Below are 22,715 nucleotides of genomic sequence, written 5' to 3'. Positions count from 1 at the left end.
GATTTAGAACCACGACCAAAGATATCGCCACGATTCTCTCAAGATTATCTTTCATCTGAGATGACCGAAAATTGCACAATGCACAGCCTTTAAGGCCTCTACACACTGCAATTTTCCGGCGCTGTACACTTATTTTGCATTCACGTCGAGTCTCGTACATTGTAGGCTGCGATTTAGCTTGTGTTTTCATCATGCAGTCTCTACACAGCAAACTTCACGTCGTGCCTAAAGATTATTAGATCCATGTTGTACAGTGTAACAAGCTGTGAACTTATAAGATTGTTAAAATCACACAGTGTGAGGCCTTTAAACTGTCTTTTGCTCCTCGTGATGTTTTTGAATCTATATTGGTGAAATGTGGGGGAAAAAAAGCCTTCGTCAATCTCACCACACAACTTAAAGTATGTGGATTGTGCTCTTTTTGAAAGTGATACAGAAATGTCACTAGGTGTGACTTTTTTGGAAAAGCGATCAGGCTGCTCATTCAGACATGAAGCTGACATGTTCAGGGGGGCCTGAAAACTATACAAAGACTGGCTTTCAAATCATGCTTTTAGTTTCAGGCCTTAAAGTCAGATGTGAGGTGAGCACAGAGAAATACTCCCAGCCTTCTACTGTCAAACCCCATATATTCATCATTCTGCACAGTGAAGCTCAGACACCCAAGTGAAGTGACAATAAGGAAAAAGCATATTTGAGTGCATCTGATGCCACATCAATCCTAAAGCTACATGTTGCTGGTTTTGAAAAAGACCTGGAGCAAAGTAGATGCAAGTAATTCCTGTCAGATAAGAGTGAAAGACATCATTTGCTGTAAAACTATGTAATGAATAGTCTCATTTAAGTAGTTTGTTTTGGTTAGACAGGTTACAGCTTCTCAAGAAATCTTTCAGCCAGTGCAGTTACAGTAAAGTGACTGTTGTATGTGATCTGTGTTACTTTGAATACAATCTTGCTCTCACTGCCACACCATCAAATAGAGAGTCTGTTGTAAAACTATTTTATCAGGCTTAGTCTCTGCATCTTTTCATCCGTTTGTCTATACTGTCACTGTCTCAGATACGCACAGGCATGTGTGAATTACAGAACTTTCCTGGAAACATTCTCTGACCGTAAGCCACTTTTACAAACTACAATTTATTGACTGACATTATAGGCTTGCTTTTTGTCCCCGAATGTGAGACGAATCCTTTCATTGTGACTGTGTAAACAGATTTATGTCCTCACAACATGAGTAATACAAGTACACACACACACACACACACACACACACACACACACACACACACACACACACACACACACACACACACACACACACACACACACACACACACACACACACACACACACACACTGCTCTTGTGTTTTGTGCTATGATATTCCTCACACACAGCAGCCCCTGAGGAGGCCAGGCAGCTGTCAGGACTTTTGTTCAGACCTGCCATCTGCCAGTTACATGTGAGAGGAAATGTGTGTGTGCATGTGAGGTGTAGAGATGTGCAGCGGGCCACCTCTGTGTGTCTGACTGATGCCGACTACACACTCAACCACTCTGGCCTACTTGAACGCTCCCAGTGTATGGAGAGAGCCCATTTGCCAAGTATTAACCTCTGTCAGCTCACTGTCCTGAGCTGTGTCTCCTCACCCGTCACGACCATGACTCCTGCAGGCAGCTGTCCAGCATTCTCATTTATCTTCAGCTCCCTGTTAGATTGGGCTGCTGGAAACAATGAGAGAGGATCTTATTTTGTCATAGCTCAGAGATCCATGATTTTTCAGGTGAATTAGCATTTTAGAAGTTTTTACCCCCACCATGATCAACTCTTTGGCTAAACTGCCTTCATCAGTAATTTACCTGTAAAACATACACAAAGCCATCACTTTACTGACACTGTAATGTTAGTTTTGTATTACATTGTCTTATCATTCTTAGACAGAAAATAGAGGAAAACTAAAGAGAAACAAAAAACACAAGAAAGAATATCACATTAGACATTAATATATCATTTTGCTATATAGTGTAGACAGAGTATATACATATAGTGTTTTTGAAGAGTTAAATTATTTAAATACTGCACAGTATATAAACAACGTACACTACCACTCAAAAGTTTGGGGTCACCTTGACAATTTCATGTTTTCCATGAAAACTCGCGCTTTTATTTACCTGCTAACATAATTGCACAAGGGTTTTCTATCATCAATTAGCCTTTCAACACTATTAGCTAACACAATGTAGCATTAGAACACAGGAGTGATGGTTACTGGACCACTATGTAGACATTCCATTATAAATCAGCCGTTTCCAGCTACAATAGTCATTTACCACATTAACAATACCTAGACTGTGTTTTTAATTAATTTAATTAATGTTATCTTCATTGAAAAAAATGCTTTTCTTTCACAAATAAGGGCATTTCTAAGTGACCCCAAACTTTTGAACAGTCATGTACATAAATGTCATAATCAGGAAGCAGTTTGTGGTTCTCTGAATTTAGCTGAACAACAGCCTCATTAAGCACTTTACATGCCTTTTAGACGACTGTAGTGATAAAGGTTGTACATAAATACAGTTTGGAGCTACTTATATTCAAGAATTTCCATGTTATGCATCTTTATGCTTCTACTTCACTGGGAAATATTGTCAGCAGAGTGAAGAAAAAGCAGCCAACAAGTGCTCAGCACCTCTGGGAAGTCCTTACAGACTGTTGGAAAACCACTCCAGGACACTACCTCATAAAGCTGACTGAGAGAAGGCCAAGTGTGCAAAGCTATCATCAGAGCAAAAGAAGTTTGACGCTTTTTTTGCTTACAACATAATTCTGCATGTGTTCTTTCATAGTTTTGAGGTCTTCAGTATTAATCTGCAAAGTAGAAAATAATAAAAACAAATCAAAACCACTGAATGAGAAGGTGTGTCCAAACATTTGACTAGTACTGTACTTGTTTCCTTCTTCAGAAGATCTCAGCTATATCACAGCCTACATCATCAAAGTTTTGACCTTTAGACAGTGAACATTGTGAGCACTATTCAGACCATGCTAGCTTGAAGATTGGCTGTGACAGTTCATTTCTGATTTTGAAACAGCACTTGACAGAACAATCTTAGCTCAAAATCCATTGTCTTGTTCGTTCTGCAACTTTCAACCGGGTCATACAACCTCCATTAGGAAAAAAAACAATTTCCCGAAACTCAATTTCACATTTATTTTTTTAAGGCTGCACTCATTAGTGGGTATATTGTTGTAGATGATGTGTGCTCATCTTTCTGGTAATGGGTCTCAAAACAATGACTCACTCTCATAGGCCCTTTAATTCTTCCGGCTTCTTTATTTTTAATATTACTTTAGTTTTAATTTATCCGAAGCACAGAGGAGTGTCTGGAAACTAAATCAAGTCAGAGCTGCAGATCCCTGATATTACTTCTTCATAATTTTCGTTACACTGAAAACGGACTGTCATAGCTAATCTCCGAGATAAATTGCATCTGCCACCTTTCAACTGTGTCTCTTTTCGAGAAAAGTTAAACGGTTGTGATTATAGTTATTACAAACTGTAAAATAGATTCTGGCGCTACAATACTGAAGAGACAGGAGCAGAGAGGAATGGGCAGGGAGGGAATAAATACAACACGAGAGGATAAATCTCCATTAGACGGTAATTGCCATCAGCAAGAGGTTTTTAGAGATGTTAATATGTGAGGAGAGAAGGGTGAGAGACAAAATACAGAAGTAGTTGTCCTGGCTCAGATTCATGTCCTCATCAAAAGCTATTTTCTCTCAATTAATGCAAAATTTGATAGCCTGTGATTAATCCACATTGCCCAGCTCAGATCTTTCGATGGTAACAATGTGAATTATCACGTCAAAATGTAGATTACAGCTCCCGTATTATCATTTCCCTTGCATTTTTGCGCACCATTAGTCTGTAAATTGGATTTGAAGTTCTCCCTGCCTCTGATGGCGTCGGGATAATTCTCGTATTAATTGTTCAAATCGTCTCATCGTCTTACCATAAACTGTCTGAAGCAGGGGATCCATTTGCACAAATGTAATAATATTCTGTTTCCCCAAAGCCGGCAAGCGGTGGAAACATCTTCCGCAACAAAATGTCAAGTCCTCCCACAGTTATTGCTGCATTCATCGTTCTCGCCACACAATTACTGTGCTGTAACTCCGAAAACTAATATATTTTTATGATTCCGCACAAATAATGGCGCTAAGTAAGAGCCCATGAGAGCAGCTAGTGAGACTGATTGCTCACCACTTGTTTGTGTAAAAAGCTGCTGCATAGGGCTCTAAAGACACCCTGCTTCTGTATTTTCAGCTACTGTAGTATCACACCGTAGGACCCGACTCCACAGATAAGGAAAAAGTCCTTCGATTAAAGAGCTTTCTCACCAGTCTCAAAGTTTCATACTGTATTTTTTTTTTCAATTAGTCTGCCACAGCCTTAATATCCTGAGTTATGACTCCGCTGCTCTAAACCATCAAAATGCTGCTGTGAAATTACCCATGGCTGACTGTTAGTCAGTAACAGTTACCCTGTTGCGTGGTAACCCTGTTACCACACTACCCGCAAACATCACAATTAAATGGCAAATGACTGCTGTAAAACTGCCAACTACAAAGTTGCCTGTTCACTGCGTCACATCTGTACTGCATTGGAAGTAGCAATTCACAAGATACTAGGGTTGCCAACTCCCTGAAAAATAAATAAGGGACACCTCCCTGGCAGGGCTGGCCGACCCGATTGCCTTCACCCCTCTGGGCATGGTGAATTTTTTTTTTTTTTTTTTTTTTTTTTTTTGCGCGTGTGAAACGATTTTTAACTTTTTTTTTGAATCAAACCTGAGTTTAATTAGATGCATGTTTTTGAGTGATACAAATACATGGAAAACAAATTCAACAATTTATTTTTCAGTGCAAAATAACAATCCATTCACACCTGGCCACTAGGGCACTTAACAAACCCTACTGTGTGAGGGAATGACCTAATGACTCCCATAATGAGGGGCAACACACACCCAGCAGACTGGAGCTTCAATAGTGTTAATGGCTCATGAAGAGTATAAAATCTCTTCATGATTTTATATGCAAAGAAGAAACCTTATTGTATATATGTAAGGTTTATGGGCAGTATATCAACTGCCTGTACAGTATAAATTATGCGTGTTATATCCATCTATTTATCTATCTATGGACTGATTTTGTTAATTTGACTACAAAAGGGTCAGAAAATGTCCTGTGAGTCAGCGTTTGTGCCCATTTGTTCAGAAGAAAATTTCAATATCTGGCAGTTATTTAGAATTTACCTCCTGCTACAAGAGTGTACTGATGGTTGATTTTATTTTTTTTTTTGTGGGGAAAAAAACTGTGAAATTAAGATTTTTTTTTGCAGCTTTTATTTAACCGCACAGGGCAGTTCTCCTCTCTCTGGGAACAAAGTGGCTGCTTCTGTCGCTTCCTGGGAGGGTATGAATGAAACCACTGTCAATGAAAATAGAATGAAATAAAACTACACATTGCCTTACCCAAACACTGATGACAGACTAGGACTTAAAAGGTAAAAAGAAATCATTCTTATTTATTACATACCATATCTGCCTCTGGTGTTGCCTGGTGGACAACAAACCAGTCAAGGATTCCCCTGGTTTTGTTGTCCCTCATGGTTTTAACGTGTACAGCACTAGATGCATGCTGTTTAACTTCATAAAGTCCACCATGGGCTACAGAAAACGCGCGCCGACAGACAGTGCAGTGCGCCTTTTTCCATCCACATGTATTCTTGTTCCCATTCGCTTGTGTATTTCTGCAGCCTCTTAATCTTCCTTGGAGGAGTTCTTCGGCAGTGACCGAGGCCTGAAAATTGTCATCCACGTCAGCGTCATCCATGCTGCTTTGTTGTCGTCTCTTGTTTGCCGGTATACCTTCTTTCCACGTGAAAGTACCTCGACCAATGAGATGAGCCGGATTCTGTGTTGTCTTACTGGTGTGTGAGTGTGCTGTCAGTTCATTGGTCACTGAGTAAGAGAGGGCTGGTAATGAGATTATCGTAAACTTTCACATGAAGCACCCTGATATTCATTGATTACGTTGACATTTTGCAGACTTATTTTTGATTCTCACAGTAATATGGGACAAAGTACGTTCCATATGGGACGCGTAATTTTGTTGCTCAATATGGGACCATTCCATATTTTAAGGGACGGTTGGCAACCCTATAAGATACTGTCATGTTTTTCCATTCTCCATGGTCACAAGGCAAGCTGTTAGAGATGTATAAGGAGCGTTTTACCCCCAAACCCTCTTTTATATACCCTCTCAGGGAAATGCCTTGCTTCGTAATAACCACATCTCCTTTTTTAATTGCCTTGTTTTACAGCAGAGGAGAAGAGCGTGAAGAGTGCTGTATTATCATCTGTGGAACAGCTGGGAATCAACACCTGTCTCAGGTATGTAAAGTAATTTTTTGCAGCTCATAAACCCCTATTTAATCAGTCTTCTTAAGGCAGCAACTTGGGAAGGAGAACCTGCTGTGTACAAACTATTTCAGTAAGGTATTATAACCACTGAAGTCCAAGCTGTGTAAATAGCTGCTCTATAATATCTACTCTAAAAACACTCTGGAATGCCAATAGAAAAACTGCTCGTATAGATGTACCTGTCTTTCCAGGTTAAATTTAGATGTTTGATTGTGTATTTTTCTCATTTAGTAAATACTAGGTGTCAGGTTAAAAAAAATATATATATATATATATATATATATATATATATATATATATATATATATATATATATATATATACACACACACACATAAATGCAGAGACATGCACAACTTGTACAGTTGTGTGTTTTTCCAATCTCACTCATTGTGTGACTGTGCAACCTTACTGAATTTCTCCCTCCACAATTAGCCACTGTTGAATGTAGACTGGGCTTTAATCAATTGTTTGCATATGAATACATCGGTCTCCTTCACTAGTCTCAGCATACAAACAAGGTCTAAGCCCCAGAAGTGGCTCAGTGAGGCTTTACTCTTGCACAGAGGCATTTTGAGCTAAATGCTGATGCCCGTGACTCACAACGATAATGGCTTCCTGATGTTTTGCAGGCATAAATTTTACCATTTCAGTTTAGCGTGTTAGCACGATGACATTGGCTAATTAGCACTGAACACCAAGGACAACTGGTGCTGAAAGGAACTAGGGCGTGAGATTGGCTTTAACACTGATGGGAGCATTTTTCATGGGACAACGAAGATGGACATTAATCTATGCATGTGCACACACATGTAAATGCAAGCACAAAGACACAATTCAATGCATCCTGCATTCAGCGGTGTGTGCCACATGTAATTGCTCTTAATTTTCCCAAAGCAGGACTTGTATTTTTTGATTTTCCTGCTGCTTTATTTTGATGGGCTGTCTGCCGCAAGTCGCTGTACCTCTGAATCCAACAGTTTGTGGTTGTGTTTTTTTGTTGTTGTTTTATTGCAATTTGAAGTTCTGCACCTCTGTGGAAACAGGAATCAGTGCAATAATGGCCAGAAGTATGCCTAAATGAAAATTCTGTTTTTGTGCACTTGCCAACAAGCAATGCCATAAATCATTTAAAAAATACACATACGTTCAATTTCTTCACTTATTCATTTTACAAAAATGTAAAACAAACTGGAATCAACATGTACAATGTTTTTCCAAGTGCCCAAAAGTGTTACCACTACTGGAAAGAAAATGATAGCTCTGTTGCCAATAGAAATTGTACTAACCTCACTTAGATTCTAAAGTAGTTTCAATCCAGTCTCCTCTCTGCATGTGTAAACACAGAATGTAGTTCAGCTGAAAAGTTCCTTATTTCTTGACTTGACTTTCAAGACTTATGGTTGCATCTTAGTCAATAATGGCTTCTTGATTTGAATGAGCACAGCATAGTTTTTAGCTTTTTACAGAACAGGGTTACTGCTTTTTGCGTTTGCATTTTTTTTTAAATCCAAGAAATTCATTTTTCAAGAAATATATTATTAAACTTAGATTTGTTTGATTTTTTTTTTCAAGTGAAAAGTTACAAATAGAAAGCTGATAAGCCAACAATTCTTTCTGTTTTTGCAGTTTCTTGTTAATGGCATCACGTGGAGATTTATATTTTAAAAAAGAATGCGTTTTGAGGTTCATTGGGTTATCTAGATTCGTCCTCTGATTATGTTTGCTGATTTGAAATTTCTGAAACCAAGAGTGGGCAGAAAAACCATCTTAGCCTTTCAGTGTATTGTAATTGTAGTTGCCTGAGCAACAAGCTGGACTTCTACACTTTCTTCTCCTCCAGGTTTTAGAAAAGAACACAAAAAGTACTCAGCAAAACCAGGATGTGGTAGTGCAAAGGCTTAGATGGAGGACTTTTACTTGGGAGGATGAGTTTTTATCCCAGATGAAGCCATAAATTAATGTAGACTCTTAAATTGACCACATTTGCTCATGTAGTGGGAGTGACTTTGAACAGTGAAGAAAGAGCTTCAGGAGGGGAGTCACATATTTTCACCCCCCCCTTTTTTCCCCCCCACATTTCGGCTTCCTGCCACTTCAACCTATATTTAAACCCTCTCAAAAATTCATTTTCTCACTTTCATTTATCAATAAGCTCAGGAATTTAAGGCCACTAATTTGACTGTGAGGCCACGCTCAACAGAGGAATAAACCAGAAATGTACACCGAAGATGAAAAAGGATGAAGGTGATTGCTGAAGAAATGGGAAAAGTGTTTCCTTTAGACAGACAGAAGATTGAAATGAAGCGCAGCAAGGGGTGCAGTTGAGTGTTTTCCAGTTCAGCAGCTGAACACACATTTGTTGGCTGCTTTTATCAGAGGAATCTGAAAGCCCAGTTGAGATGTTCTGTCCATGCAATCTTTTTTTTTTTTTTTTTTTTTTTTTTTTACCACTAGGTAGACTTTGTTAAAGGAAACATGCTGCAGAATAAACAGGATTATCATTTTATTATTTCCCTTCACTCACCTGCCAAAGGTATGTAAAGATTCTGCTGCTTTCTGTTTGCACACTAATGCTACTGTATAAATAGACCTTCTGACTTGTGCTGCTATTAAGATACTGCTTATTTTATGTCTGTAATGACAGCCTACTGCTACATTACATAGAGGAAGTGAACGCCTACCTCTGCAGGGTGCTTTGGAGCTGCACACTTTCAGAGCATGTTCACAAGAAGTACCATGTTTGCATTTTGGTATCAACATAACACATTGTGTTACCCACAGTGCACTGCGTTTTATAGGATTAAAAGTTGTTGGACACGAATTTATAATTAATCCTTGACTTACAAGTGTCAGACTTGCTGAGTAAAATCTTTCCACGATGGACTTGTTGAATACAGTTTTGATGAGTCCTTCTGGGTGTTTGCTTTGGGCCTCAGTGTTGCTTTTTCTCTCAGCTTGGTATAAAATTTCCCATTGTGCAATGTGACTTGCGTTCGAGTAGTAGACAGGGATTAAGGGAATAGAGAGAAAAATAGGAGCTCTGAGAAATGATCATTTACAAAGTCAAATTTTCACAGTAATATAGGTTTGTAATTCAAAACAGTGGGAAAATGAAAGGATATGTGTTTCTGTTTAAAAGAAATGGAGCAGTAATCTGAATATTCAGAGATGAAATAGAACCAAGAAGTTAATTTAGGCTTTCAACATGCAGGTGAATATTTATATCTGTTTTGTCTTCTATTCACAGGTACGGCAGCTACCTCAAGCTACTAAAAGACGATGCTGTGAATGACCTGACGTTGCTAATGAAGCACTTGAAGATCTTCTTGTCGACACAGAGAGCTAAAACATCATCAGAGCTTGGTATCCTTCACAGGGCCTATATACTATAGTCATTCATGTCCAGTAGGTAGGCATACTGAGGCTTTGAACATATTCTAACCTTTGACATTGTTCACGTTTTCTTGGGGCTATGCTTTTAAATTTATGACAGGGATCCTACCATAGCCTTAAAATGAGTTAATTATATGTTTTACCATGATCATGTCCAGTCCATGATGTAAATATAAAATCTGACTGATAAGTGACTTCAGCAAACTTGTTTTTCTCACATTTCTGGGAGGCGAAATGTGTAAAATCAGCTTGTCACTTTGCAAGCCAAAATGAGCTTCTGTATAAATTAATCGACTTGACCAAAGAAGTTATATTTTCCCTGACATCTCTCCAACACGTTGACGAAAAGATCAGACCACACTGTCTAAGATTCTACCTTGACATGCACTGTTATTGCAAGATAATTAGCAATATTCACTTCATCTCTGAGTGCTCATAATATGTACTGTACCACAGTGTTACTCCACTATACAGAGGCTACAATATCTGTGTGTATGGAGTGACAGCAGTGTTGTGCTGATAACTCCACCAGCCTCCCTCTGAAAGAGAGCAAAGGAGAATCTGATAGTATCCATCTCTGTCTGATCAGCACAATACAGATTATCTTACTCCGTCTGCATCTCAGTGAAAAGTCTTCAGTGTTCTTTTGTCCCAAATAGCATTCGATAGGCCTCCATTCTCCATCAGATAGTTGCCTTTGTAAGTGGACAAGTGAACATGAAAGCACCAAGTCGAGATAAAGTCTTTACAAACATAAAACACTGACATTTTGTTTGTAAAGGAGCTATAATATTAAAATTACACTGACTTTTGAGCTAATACCAAGGTGCTTGTGATCATTTTAGTAGTCAGATGGTAGTTTAGCTGCAATAAAAATTGTTCATGAGAGGATTTAGACAGTCTGACAGGTACAAACTACGCTGCACTGTAGACGGTATATAAACACACAGAGAACCTTTTATATACTTGTAAGGAAACGTATGTACAGACGTTTAACTTAATACATTTGATTTTTAGTGTATCAAAACACTCCTTAGCTTTGAAATTGTATCTGGAACCCAAGAACTAGTGTAGTCTCTCAGCTGAAGTAGAAAAAAAGAAAATAAAGCCCTAAATGTAGAGCGAGGAAGCAGTTTAATTATGTCAATACTTTAGTTTGAAATTTTCCAGTTTCATTCATAGTATTGAGTGGCAATAGATCAAAATGTTTTTCTTTTCCTATGGGACCCTGCTTTATTTATAATTCTTTATTTGAAAATGACGTCTTGTCCGATTGTATTAGAAATGGATGAGGCTTGTCTGTCAGTCACATTCAAAGAGCATGCATTTGTTTGCAGGGTTGAGCCAGTGGTTGAGCCAACCAGCTCAAACTGTTGCATCAAGATTATGTTTGTACACTGATCAGCCACAACACCCAAACCACTGACAGGTGAAATGAACGACAATGATCATATAATTACAATAGAACATGTCGAGAGGTGGGGTGTATCAGGCAGCAAATAAATCGTCACCTGTTGAAGTTCATGTGTTAGAGGCAGAATAAAATGTCATATGTAAGAACTATGACGTGGGTCAAATTGTGTTGATGAAGTGACTGGATCATCTTCAAATCAGCGGGTCTTGTGGGGTGTTCCTGGTATACTGTTGTTAGTAACTACCAAATTTGGTCCAAGGAAGGACAACATGTTAACCGCTGATAGGGTCATTCTAACGCATTGTTCAAAGCCACTGTAGAACAAATTGCTAAAAACGTCCTTCTCCAGTTAGTGATTTACCCCTAAAACTCATCTCTGTATCAAAATTACATATTTTGAGTTTTTTTTTCCATGAAAATAATCACTTTGAGAACAATATTGAGACCACTGTGACCATCGTTTTCTGCCTCTTCCTATGAGGTTCAAGAGGAGCCATACTGCATTTTATTCTTAATGTTGTAATGGACAGCTGATTGGCTGATTTCATGCCAGTTAGTGATGGCACGCTCCCTAAGCACTAAGATGTCTGTTTTTTTTTGTAATCTTGTATTCTCTTTTTTTAGACATTTTTAAGTGATAGTTTACTTTGGGATATCTGATGACTTTACATAAACAGCTTTTGCACAGATTTATGGTGACTCAAAAAATTTTTTCAGCCATCTAGTGTGAATTTGAAGATGTTTAGTTTCAAAGCATCATCATTTACTGCATGTATTGAATTCTTGTAAAACTTTTTCTTATACAGGGTTTCTGCAGGGCAGTAAAAAAGCATTAATAGTGATTAAATTGATTTTGCGCAAATTAAGGCCTTAAATGGCATTAAAAATCATTAAATTTAATTCTCAGTGGCATTAAAAATTCCTTCTGCAGTTTTCAAGACAAATATTTGCTTATAATAATGTACGATTATAGACTGATTCGTCAGATATGTGCAGCTGCGTACCGGGTACCGACAGGCTGGACCAGGCGAAGGAAAGCTGGGAAATGGGGAAATGCAATTCCAGCAAAAACGGCTCTAAATCGTGGAATTCAGAGAATGACTACAGCCTGTTGGTGGTCAGGGGTGGTTTCCAGGTTCAGAAATAATGAAATGTAAGGACAGTTTTCAAAAATCTTCCAGTGATTTATTTCTGTCAAAAACATGCTGTATGGCTTTTTGAATTTCTGTGTATGAAAGGTATTCTGTGTTGCACTCTATTCAGTGGGTATTTCCTGGAGATGTTGCAAACTAAATCTTTCTGAGTGCACTCCACCGAAACAAAAATTAAAGGTTGACAGTGTTTAAAGGCAACAACTCAGCAGAAAGACATAAAAAGCATCAAGTGTGGATAGCCTAGGGTTGTTTTCTGGAGTCGAGCCAGATTGTGCTCTCACTCCCGATTAATCGCTGCACAGTTCTGCTAGAAAAGGACAGACACTTGCATATCAGTGCAGTTTTCATTGCCAGCAGGGTTTGAATGAAATTATCAAATGTCTAAATGAACTGAATTTAATGAGTAAATGCTGCATAGCCTAAATAATCCACTTTAGATGTACTTGATTGAAGAAAACTTTGGGTTTCAAAGCACCAAGCCTGACTGTGAATCCTGTTAGGCTTGCTTGGCTTTTTTGTTTTAAATGGTTTTCAATGCTGTTGTGATGGTGTTCAAAATGTAGAACAGTCACTCTTATAGGAGTTATGATTGACTCTTTGTACCTTAAAATCACACACACAAAAAACAGATTTTTCTGCCTACTCACCACTGGCCATGCAGAGACGCATAGAAGCTGTCCGTTTTATGCTTTTTCATCCCATAAATTCACATTCAGATACTGTAGCCAGAATTGGATCTTTACAGTCTCAGCTGTGGAGGCTGCTCCTCGCCTATGAGATATTGGTGTGGTGTATCAGGGTTAATTGACTGTCAAAGCATTACTCACTCTGTGGTTGATACTCAGTGGCATCAGTGTCAGTTGACAGAGAAGTGGTATTAGTTTAACGCTTTATTTAACACCGCATAAGGGATCAGTTTCTTCTGACACAGAGAGTTCTTTAAAATACAAACAGAATCAATGAGTTTCATGCTGTGAAATACAACATTTGTATGACTAATTATGTGGTTTTAATGAATTCAGAACCCCCTGCTGTAGCTCTGTAGATCATTATGTAGTCATAAAATGTATAAGCAATTACTTAATTCAGTTTGATTGTTATATGTAAGTTAATGCATTCCTTTGATTGCTAGTATTACTTTTTCAATTTGCATTGCAGCAGGAATATGTGAAAACAAAATGGAAAAAGCTTATTTCAGTCAGTTCAATGTAGCCGCTCTGTTTGTTTAGCATTGCTTTGAGTAAGAATCATTGATCTTTGTATCTTTTCTACCTGTCCTGTGGCTCTTTAACTCTTCCCTCCAGTCACTCAGCAGGATGGTTATCTGGGTCACGACTGGCTGGCCTCCACAGTTTTTCTCATCACAGCTGGAAACCTGGACCAGTCTTTACGTTTGTTGCTCAACCTCTCCTCGCTGCTTATCTCGGCTTTTATCTGGCCCGCAAGGATACATGCATGTGTGAGTACAAAAGCATCCAAGTGCTGCTATAGCGTATTTACATCCAGTCAATAAAATTAAGTTTTAAATTCTACAGTAACTTGTGAATTTACCTTTTCATCTACAGAATACTTAGTGTTGCTCACTACTGCTCATTCCTTGACATGTTTATTTGAAAACTGAGCTGAAACAATTTAAGACAGCAGCAGGATAATACTCCATGCCTTCCTCCAAACATTATTGAGGAATATTTTCAGGGACCTTATGAAGAGTTCAAGGTGTTGACTTGACCTCCAAATATTTCCCAGACCTTCCACAGATCTCAGTCCAGTCAAGCATCTGTGAGATGCTGGAAAAACCAAAATGATCCATTGACTTCCCATCTCATAACTTCCATGATCTCCTGCTAACATCTTGGTCCCTGATAACACAAGACACCTCCAAATGTCTTCCCTTGACGTCTAACGTAATGTAATGGCTTCACAGGTCAAAACTATCTTACTGTTACTTTTCAGTGCATATTTTGTTTTGTCATGAAGCCATCTTGTAAGAAGCTACATGCTTCTAAATCCCTGCTGTCAGCCTTACATACTCAGATAGGGTCCTATAAGTATAAACTTGAGACCACATTCATCCAGTCTCTCAGCTCTGTACAAGAAATTGCACCTTCAAATGCTCACAAGCTTGAAAGTCTGCCCTGTTCTCATTTAAACTCCACAATCCTAATAAATAGTACGTCAGCAATCTCTGAAATTTTACACCAGAGGAAGCATGAATAAAAGATGGGTAATTTTTCACATGATGGTTTTCAGGTTTACGCTGTCTTCATTTTTCAAAACAGAGAAAAGACAAAGATTGTTTTCTACAAATAAAGATGAAAAGAATGAGTAGAATATCTGAAAGATATAAATAAAGAATAAAGACAACATGAGTCTCTGTAGAAAAAGTCAAAGGAATATTTCAACTCAGGGGAGAAATTTAAAATGAAGCCTAGTTTCAATCATTCTAAATTGCGGGGGAGAACGGAGGTGCTGAGATTAACTTTTGCTATCATTATACCAGCCTCTGTCATCTTGTCTTCCATCATCAAAGTCAATTATGGCAAATAGACTTGTGTGTTATGTTCTCCCGGTGTGCTTGATGCAGATACAGTTGGTGAGTTTCTCACACAGCAATAAGCCTTCAACTACACACTGTGGTCGATTTTGTCAATATCTGGGAAATAGAAAGGGCACAGATAATTAATAGGCAGAGGTAAATTTAGGAGGTAATGTGGATGACTACACACGGGTAACACACATACACCCCAACATCTGAAGGTACACACAAAGGCACATGCTTTTCTATGGCTCCAGGTCAGACTGTTTCTATCCGCGTATCAGCACTGAAGGCAAAATCTGAGGCTTGTAAATTAGGTTTCGTTTGATTTTTGTTTGACTCTCTCCGAATAGTGCAAGTAAAATTGGACACTGTTTACAGATGCATAGCCACAGTAAATCTAAGACGGTCTGAATAACAAGCGAGGTAAAAACCTTGTATTTTTTGTGGCAGGTCCATTTTTCTAAGGAAGTAGCTGAGTCAGGAATCCCTCCTGTCTACTGGTGCACTGCTCACTATGTGGAGATGCTGCTGAAAGTTGAAGTCCCTCTGGTCCATTCTGCCTTCAGGATGTCTGGTTTCACCCCGTCACAGGTATCATCTGTCAACCAAACACTGACAAACAGCTCACTCAAACCTAACTGGCTGTTTCTATGCTTCTAGACTGAAGAATCGCACATACTGATTCATGCAGGCTGTGATTTAGTGTTGTTGGTAATGTTTATCGTTTTTTGGTAATCAATCTTGCATAGGGCAAACATATTTAATAATAAATGTATCTAATATGTGACAGGTAAGTTATAAATACACAGTCCTAAACGGAATTCAGTCTCTGCATAGTCTGCATACAGATAAGTGTTTTTGCACATCAATCAATACTAACTTATGTCAGCCAGTTTTGCTTCACAGTCTAAAAGAAAGAACTTCAGTTACAGCCAGAATAACTGCATTTTTGTATTATCAATTATATTTTTTGGAAAAGATGAAAGAAAACTAAAATCCTAATGCAATGTTTGTTCAGTTCCTCATAAGTGTGAACAAGAAGGCAGTTCATCTCTGCTTACCTTGCAGACATGAACTAGACACACCATAGATTTAATGCTTTAATAGTGAAAGGATCAATTTCCACCAAACGGATCCTTAACAAATCAACCAAGCCGTACAAGTATAAATACAGCACAACGCCTTCCAAGTTGTCAGACAAGAGCATTGTACACTGACAGTCATTAAAAACTTTGAGACCATATTTTTCAACATAATTTTTATTTTGAAGCCCGAAACAGGATTTTCTTCATATGAATCATTTGTTTAGCATATTGGCTTACAGAAACAAAAATCTAAAGTTTCAAGAATGATTTCAAAATAAAGAATTTCACAAAAGAAAACGGCACCTGCCAAACACAAAGTCACAACAGTCAATACCGAGTATGGCCTCCATTTGCTTCGATGCAGGCAGCAATCCGTCGGCGCATGCTTTGGACCAGGCTTCTGATTGTGGGTTGGGAACAGCCCATACGCTTGGCTACATCACTGTAGCTCAAACCGGCCTCCACAATACCCAGTGCCTGGAGACGTTGTTCATGTGATAGACGCGGCATGATGCTGTTCACTGGACTAACAATGGTGGCCTTTTTTGGGCCTTTATATAGGCCTTCAAAACCCATTCTCAAATTGTGCAGATACTGAGTATTGCTTGGTGTGTATTTGGTTCACTTTTGCAAAGTGCAATGAATCATGACAAAATGACAACTCATCATTATCTCAACTACCAGGGCACTAGATCATCAGTAAATCCTCAATGAATAATTACAACCCCCCTACAAGTAGAATTCTGCGTACATTTCTACCTCAAAGTTTCTATTGACTGTCAGTATAGGAATTAAGCTGATAAAAGGATACCATGACAAAAATCTTGTGAGGTTTAATGACCTCTGGCCAGCAGAAATGTACCATACTGCATATATTGAGTTATAAAAGAAAATAAACAATGGATTTGGCTTAGCTTCATGCCAATACTGACCAGTATTAATTGACATGATTGAACATCAACAGTGTTTGTGTAATTACTGATAATACCAGAAGGGTAGGCAAAGTACGCACTGCAGATTTAAGTAATCCATGTAGCTGTAGATGCATTTTATTCACCTCTGTTAATTTATATTGTGGCCACTTACTGTTTAAACTCTATAATAGCTCTAATAGTTATTATTGTAAAATATATATATATAATTTGAGCTGTTATTTGAAATTCTGCTAATTATTCATTTGTTAATCAACAATGCCGAGACTAAAACAGGCTGCAGTTTTTTATTTTGTCACTGCTGTATAGTCTTAATAATGAGGTCAGTAAAACATCCAAAAGCCTCTATAATCACACGTTTGCTTGGCATGTTGATGACTTCCCTCTAAATTCTTCTTCTGCTTTGAATTCATTCGACTTCAAAATACCTACATACAGCTTTGACATTGAAAGCATTTGACTCTTTCCGTTTTTTAAATACCAAAGCAGTTTAAAACTTGGATCTCTGTTCCTCTGTGCCTCTCTCTCACAAACAATGAGGTACAAAAAGGTTTTTCACCTTGAATCCTCTTACGTTTGATCCTGTCTTCTGTGTGTCTGCAGTTGACAGTTGAGGCTCACGTGATGTACGGAAGCAGGGATGCTTATAAGACTCGCCGCATTTGCATCAAAGATCTGAACTCACCGTCTCCAGGGTGGAGTAATCCGTTAACATTCAGTTCATCTCTTTTCTGTTCAAGACGATAATGGGCACCTATTCTTCAGTCAGAAATGGAAATGTCTAACTCCAAAGTTTGAGCTTTGAAAGTCTGACAGAGCAGCACAGGCAAATGAAGCATTTTGCACCTCTGACGTTCATACAGTAGAGGTAGAGGTGTGTAATGTGTGTGTGTGTGGATGCAGGTCTCAGTCAAATTCCATCTGCGGAATGTTTTAATATTTGAAACTGTACGAATGTCTTGAGAAAAGGAGTGTATGTGGATGATGGGACAAAACATTCAGGGGCAATAACATGTTAATGGTCAATAGAGCCATTATGTATTTTACTTCAATTTTTTTTTCCTTTACCTTTGAACCTATAAACCTTTCATAGATCCTTTCCAGGTTTCCATTAATACCGTTGGTCTCCTCATCAGCTCTGGCAAACCAAACATTGCTAACTTATGTAAAATGCTTTGCCACTAGTGTGGCAGTGCTGCCCCAGACAGCAAATGCAAAAATATAGACAGACTTATCTGGTGCTAATGGGCTTAATTAGTCTTGTGGAATCTTGACTGAATAGGCCTTGAATGTAAGAGACATTCATTTAAATGAAAAACTCCTACACTTCAACTTTAAAGTGCCAATAATCACCTCTTTACATATAAAAATGTATCAAATGACAGCGTGAAAGCAATGTGACAATATCACAGTGTTTGCTCATAGTGGGGAAACCTACAAAGAATTATCACCTGAATCTGAAAGCTCCTTTATAGTAAGTTTAAGCTTATAGAGTTTGCTTTGGTTTTCAGCACTAAAAAAATATTAAAAAGCACCAGACTGAAACCAGACGCAGTTAGAAAGTAGCTGGAAGACAAATGCTCTGCATATTTAAGAGACAGATATTCCCTCTAGATCTGGTGGACACCAAAAACAAGTTATACAGGAATCAATATTGCACTAACTTTCACCTGATGGATACACACAAAACTCCAAAGACTGATCATGTTGCTCAATAATGATAAGATGTTTTAAAAGAAAATCTACCAAGTGGCTAAAACAATCCGTTAGTGCAGTACAAAGTTGAATTATTCTATTTTTTTCTTTAGTTTGTCCCAAAGCAGTAGCGGTAAAATCATATGAAGTTGTGAGGTGAATCCTGTAGACACAGATTATTTTTAGCGTTCATTTGCGATCATATTTCTGCTCCCCTCATGAGCCTGAACCCGATGGGCAGTCTTGTTTTAGCTCTGTTTTTGGTCTTCACCTATTCCTGGGACAAATATGTCAGTTTACCTGTTACTGTAAATGCTCCACTACGTTCACAAACTATTCGCTAACTCTGTCTGCTGTTTGGTTGATTGAGCTTTTGAGAGCTTTTTCACTGCTGCTGGAAATGAAGTTTGTGACTTATGTGCTTAGTCTTAGTGCACTAATAAAATAAGCCAAACAAAAAAGTTGATGAAGCCAAGACTGATTCAGAACAGTGAAATCATAGGTCATGAAACAACAGACCTGCAGCTGTGGGTGTGATTGCACAGTTTCTGGCAATTTATCTGGTTGACCTAATCACCCTGAATTGGGTCACACCTGGATGGAGATCTCTACTGCTGCTAGTAAAATGACTGTTCCAAATGTCTAATTTCTGTGCCTACTTCTGGTCAGACTTCAAAAATAATCTTAAAATTAATTGTGTAAAAATCTTTTTTTTTTTTTTTTGACACAGTGAGAATATATGATCATGACAACTGGAAGCTGATGAACAACAGCACTTTGCAATCACTCAGCGCTGCTGAGTGTGAAGATGCCGTCTGTGGACATATCACTGTGATCTGACCTGTTCAGACTAATGATAGCTGTGAGTGCCTACTTGGACAAGAATGAACATGAAGCAAAGAATACTGCAAAAAAATCAGACACACTCACCTTTGATCCCTGAGTTTTACCTCACATGAACACTGACAAAGAAAGCACATTTACCACTCCGAAAAGGACCTGCTCTTGGAAGAACCTTGGTGGGATTTACTGTCACAGAGAGCAGAGTGCAGTATATGTACTTGTTTTTCTACCTGAGGGTTTAAAAATGAAGGACAATGTAGATCTAGAAGTCCTGTGTTTTTATTGCAGCACACATTATGATGTCGGTATTTTGATTAGAGTTTATCTGAGAAGGGGCAGTGATAATTTAATGTTTATGGAGCATAAGAGATGCATGTTTGTACAGTTGAGCAGGCTTACGTTGTTTGTGAACACAGTGGCTAATTATTGATGTGACATTTGGTTAAATCTTAGTGTATGCACTGTTTTTCTTCTATTGAATATCTGTGAGACTGGACAGAAGAGTTTGAAGCTCAGTCGGGCACTAAGGTACTGATGGTAACTAGTCATGTTCAGTCACGTCAGAGTTGACCGTGAGGCTCTGTGCTGAGAGCATATGTACTATTTTCACAATGCTCTCTTTTTGTTCAACATTGCAGCAACATGAAAATAAGAATGGACATGGCTGTCCTTCTGTCAGTAGGTTGATCCATCATTGGGTCAAGACTGAAATGCTGAAATATCACAAGTATCTGAAAGACTACAATGAAAATTGGTCCAGACATTTGCATTCACAGAGAATCAGTCCATCATAAGGTTTACATTTGTGTTTTTAGTGGAACACCTCAATGCCTGTTATGTGAAATTCAAATCAAGATGAACTGTGATAGCTTTATTCATCACCATCATTCAGAAGAAAAAAATAATTAATTCTTGTAGTTATTGCTCATTGCCAAATTTTAGCATGCTACCATGCTAAGCTCTCTACTATGAACATTGTAAACATTTTACCTTCTTAACAACATCATGTTGGCTTTGTTTACTCTTTTTTTTCTGTAGCTTGTTTGTTAATACTTGGTTCCAGTACTCTATTGTGTACATTATACTTGCTTAACACCAGCACAATAGTGTAAGCATTCATTGTGATTTTGCTAGCATGCTGCCTCTAGAATGTAGTTTTTTGTATGTGTGTTTGTTTGTTTTCTTAGCAAAACTTGTTTGTGCTTTTGAGTATTTGGACAGACCATTTGCCTTGCCCTGTTCAAATGGTGCAATTTTATCACATGAAAATGGTGGAACAGTGTCCTCCTTTAAACAGCATTGAAATGACACATACATTTGTAAGTTGTTGCTAGATCTACCCCAACATAAAGGATTTCTCATCTCTCATATTTTCCCTCTTTTAAATGTCTAAGGTTACAGTTTTTCTAAATTTGACTTAAAAAAAAATCATTCAGGAAACAGAGAGACTGTTGTGTGGCAAATTTCATGTTGCACATGATTGTGTGTATTAGGTGGGTTAGGTCCATGTTGGGCAGATAACCTAGACCTATGACCTCGACCTAAAAGAATTATCAGTCTGAGCACATAAACTGCGCTCAGTATAATCATCTTTATTTGAATATTGTCGTCATACTCGTGTAGCAGTACTACGTTATGATTTATAGCTCTCGTTATTAATAATTGGGGCACCACCCTAGATCTCTAGGGAAAAAATTAATATTAATAAATAAATTAATATTCATAAAAATTTTGATCAATCTCATATCAAAAAGTCTTCAATCCTCGGTTAAATTGACCACATTCTACACAAAGAAACACAAGACTGTAATTTGGTCTAAAATGAGGTATTTATTAACTATTCTATGAAAATAATGACAAGTGAACTATGTACAATGTAGATATGGTGTGTGTGTGTGTGCGTGCAGGACTACATGTGTATGTGGAATGTGGGAGTGTGTGTGTGATGTGTGCACGTGTGAGGGATGTGGAAGTAGGTGTGAGAGAGAAGGAAATATGGTGAGGATTAGCCAGAGCTAACCTGACGAGGTAACCGGTAATTTGGATTAAGAATTCTAATGATTCGTAAAAGAATAAATTGATTAAATGAATTAATTGACCAAGCGGTTAGTACATCACCCATAGAATGGAATCAGAGCAAACTCAGCTGGAGTTGAAGTGAACCGTCATGGGGCTGGGACTTGCGAGGCCTTCAGATTATGCACACGGTCTGGACCTGCGGGTTCGGAGCGGTGCGTCGTCGTTGTGGTGGCCTAGATGTCCTGCCGCGGGTTGATCGGTTCTATGCAAAGACCTGATCCAGCAGGTCTCCGGAGTTCTCAGCTGAGTGCTTAAAAATGATGGTTCTCAGGCTTTAGCCAAGAAAAACGGGTGTTGATGAAAAATGGTCAAAATTAAGAAAAACAAATGCTGGTTCTGAATCGGTTCTCCAGATTAAACGAATAAAATTCGGCTTAACGTGAGCAAAATGTCTCCTTAAGTTACAAAAATATTAAGAGATAAATAGTTAACAAACTTAGATGGTGAGGGAATTTCAAAGATAGAAAAAACGCGCTTTAGATAGAGAAAAATGAGAGAGACTTTGGTGGGCCTCTCAGGGCCAGATGAGGAAGAGAGGGTAAGCTACGTAAGAGGCAAGAGAGAAGAGTCGGTAAGAGCGCGAAGGTGGGGGCTGCTTAGGCTTATATCAGGCCAAAGGGACCATGGGAGCACCCCAAGGCGGAGGGAAGCTTCGGCGTGAATCTCTGGGTGGTAACATGACCCCTTCCTTTGTCTCAAAGAGGAGAGATGGAAAACTACTCTCGAGGGAATTAAAACATTGGGATATTAAACGATTAAAACGCGATCTGTCTATCTCTCCACCATATTTCAGTTGTGTGAAAGAGACAGGCATGTTCCTAAATGTGTAGATTATTACATATGTTCATATTATGTGAATCATTTCATTCATAACTATATGTTTATGACATTAAAAATATGTATCACAGTGAAAATATAACAAGTCAGAGATTTGGTAACAGGTAAATACAATGGTCATCATTCAACCTAAATAGAGAGGAAATTCAGAAGTTAATACTGGAATTCATTCCAAATCCATAGTATCCTGGGGAAGAAATGATTAAACATCACAAATTAATATCTAGACTTCTATAACAGATATAACTGTCAAA

At 38.3% G+C, this 22,715-nt stretch overlaps 1 protein-coding gene across 9 annotated transcripts in view; it reads left to right on the top strand.

The window, feature by feature from the left end:
• Positions 1 to 22,715, top strand: part of tbc1d32 (TBC1 domain family, member 32) — a 128,264-nt gene that overhangs the window by 67,820 nt on the left and 37,729 nt on the right. For 4 of the 9 annotated variants that reach the window (XM_051960772.1, XM_051960773.1, XM_051960770.1 and 1 more), the window contains exons 29-32: positions 6,388 to 6,457; positions 9,738 to 9,853; positions 13,756 to 13,910; positions 15,441 to 15,581. In XM_051960772.1, coding sequence (XP_051816732.1) covers positions 6,388 to 6,457; positions 9,738 to 9,853; positions 13,756 to 13,910; positions 15,441 to 15,581 — 482 coding nt within the window. Of the gene's footprint in view, positions 1 to 6,387; positions 6,458 to 8,944; positions 9,008 to 9,737; positions 9,854 to 13,755; positions 13,911 to 15,440; positions 15,582 to 17,610; positions 17,703 to 19,432; positions 19,565 to 22,715 lie in introns of those variants that run through there. The other 5 variants (XR_007947524.1, XR_007947525.1, XM_051960774.1 and 2 more) reach the window with 5 other exon arrangements.

The sequence above is a fragment of the Acanthochromis polyacanthus genome, chromosome 16, assembly GCF_021347895.1.
Source record: "Acanthochromis polyacanthus isolate Apoly-LR-REF ecotype Palm Island chromosome 16, KAUST_Apoly_ChrSc, whole genome shotgun sequence".
NCBI classification, from domain to species: domain Eukaryota; kingdom Metazoa; phylum Chordata; class Actinopteri; family Pomacentridae; genus Acanthochromis; species Acanthochromis polyacanthus.
This window is presented reverse-complemented; position numbering and strand designations above follow the sequence as displayed.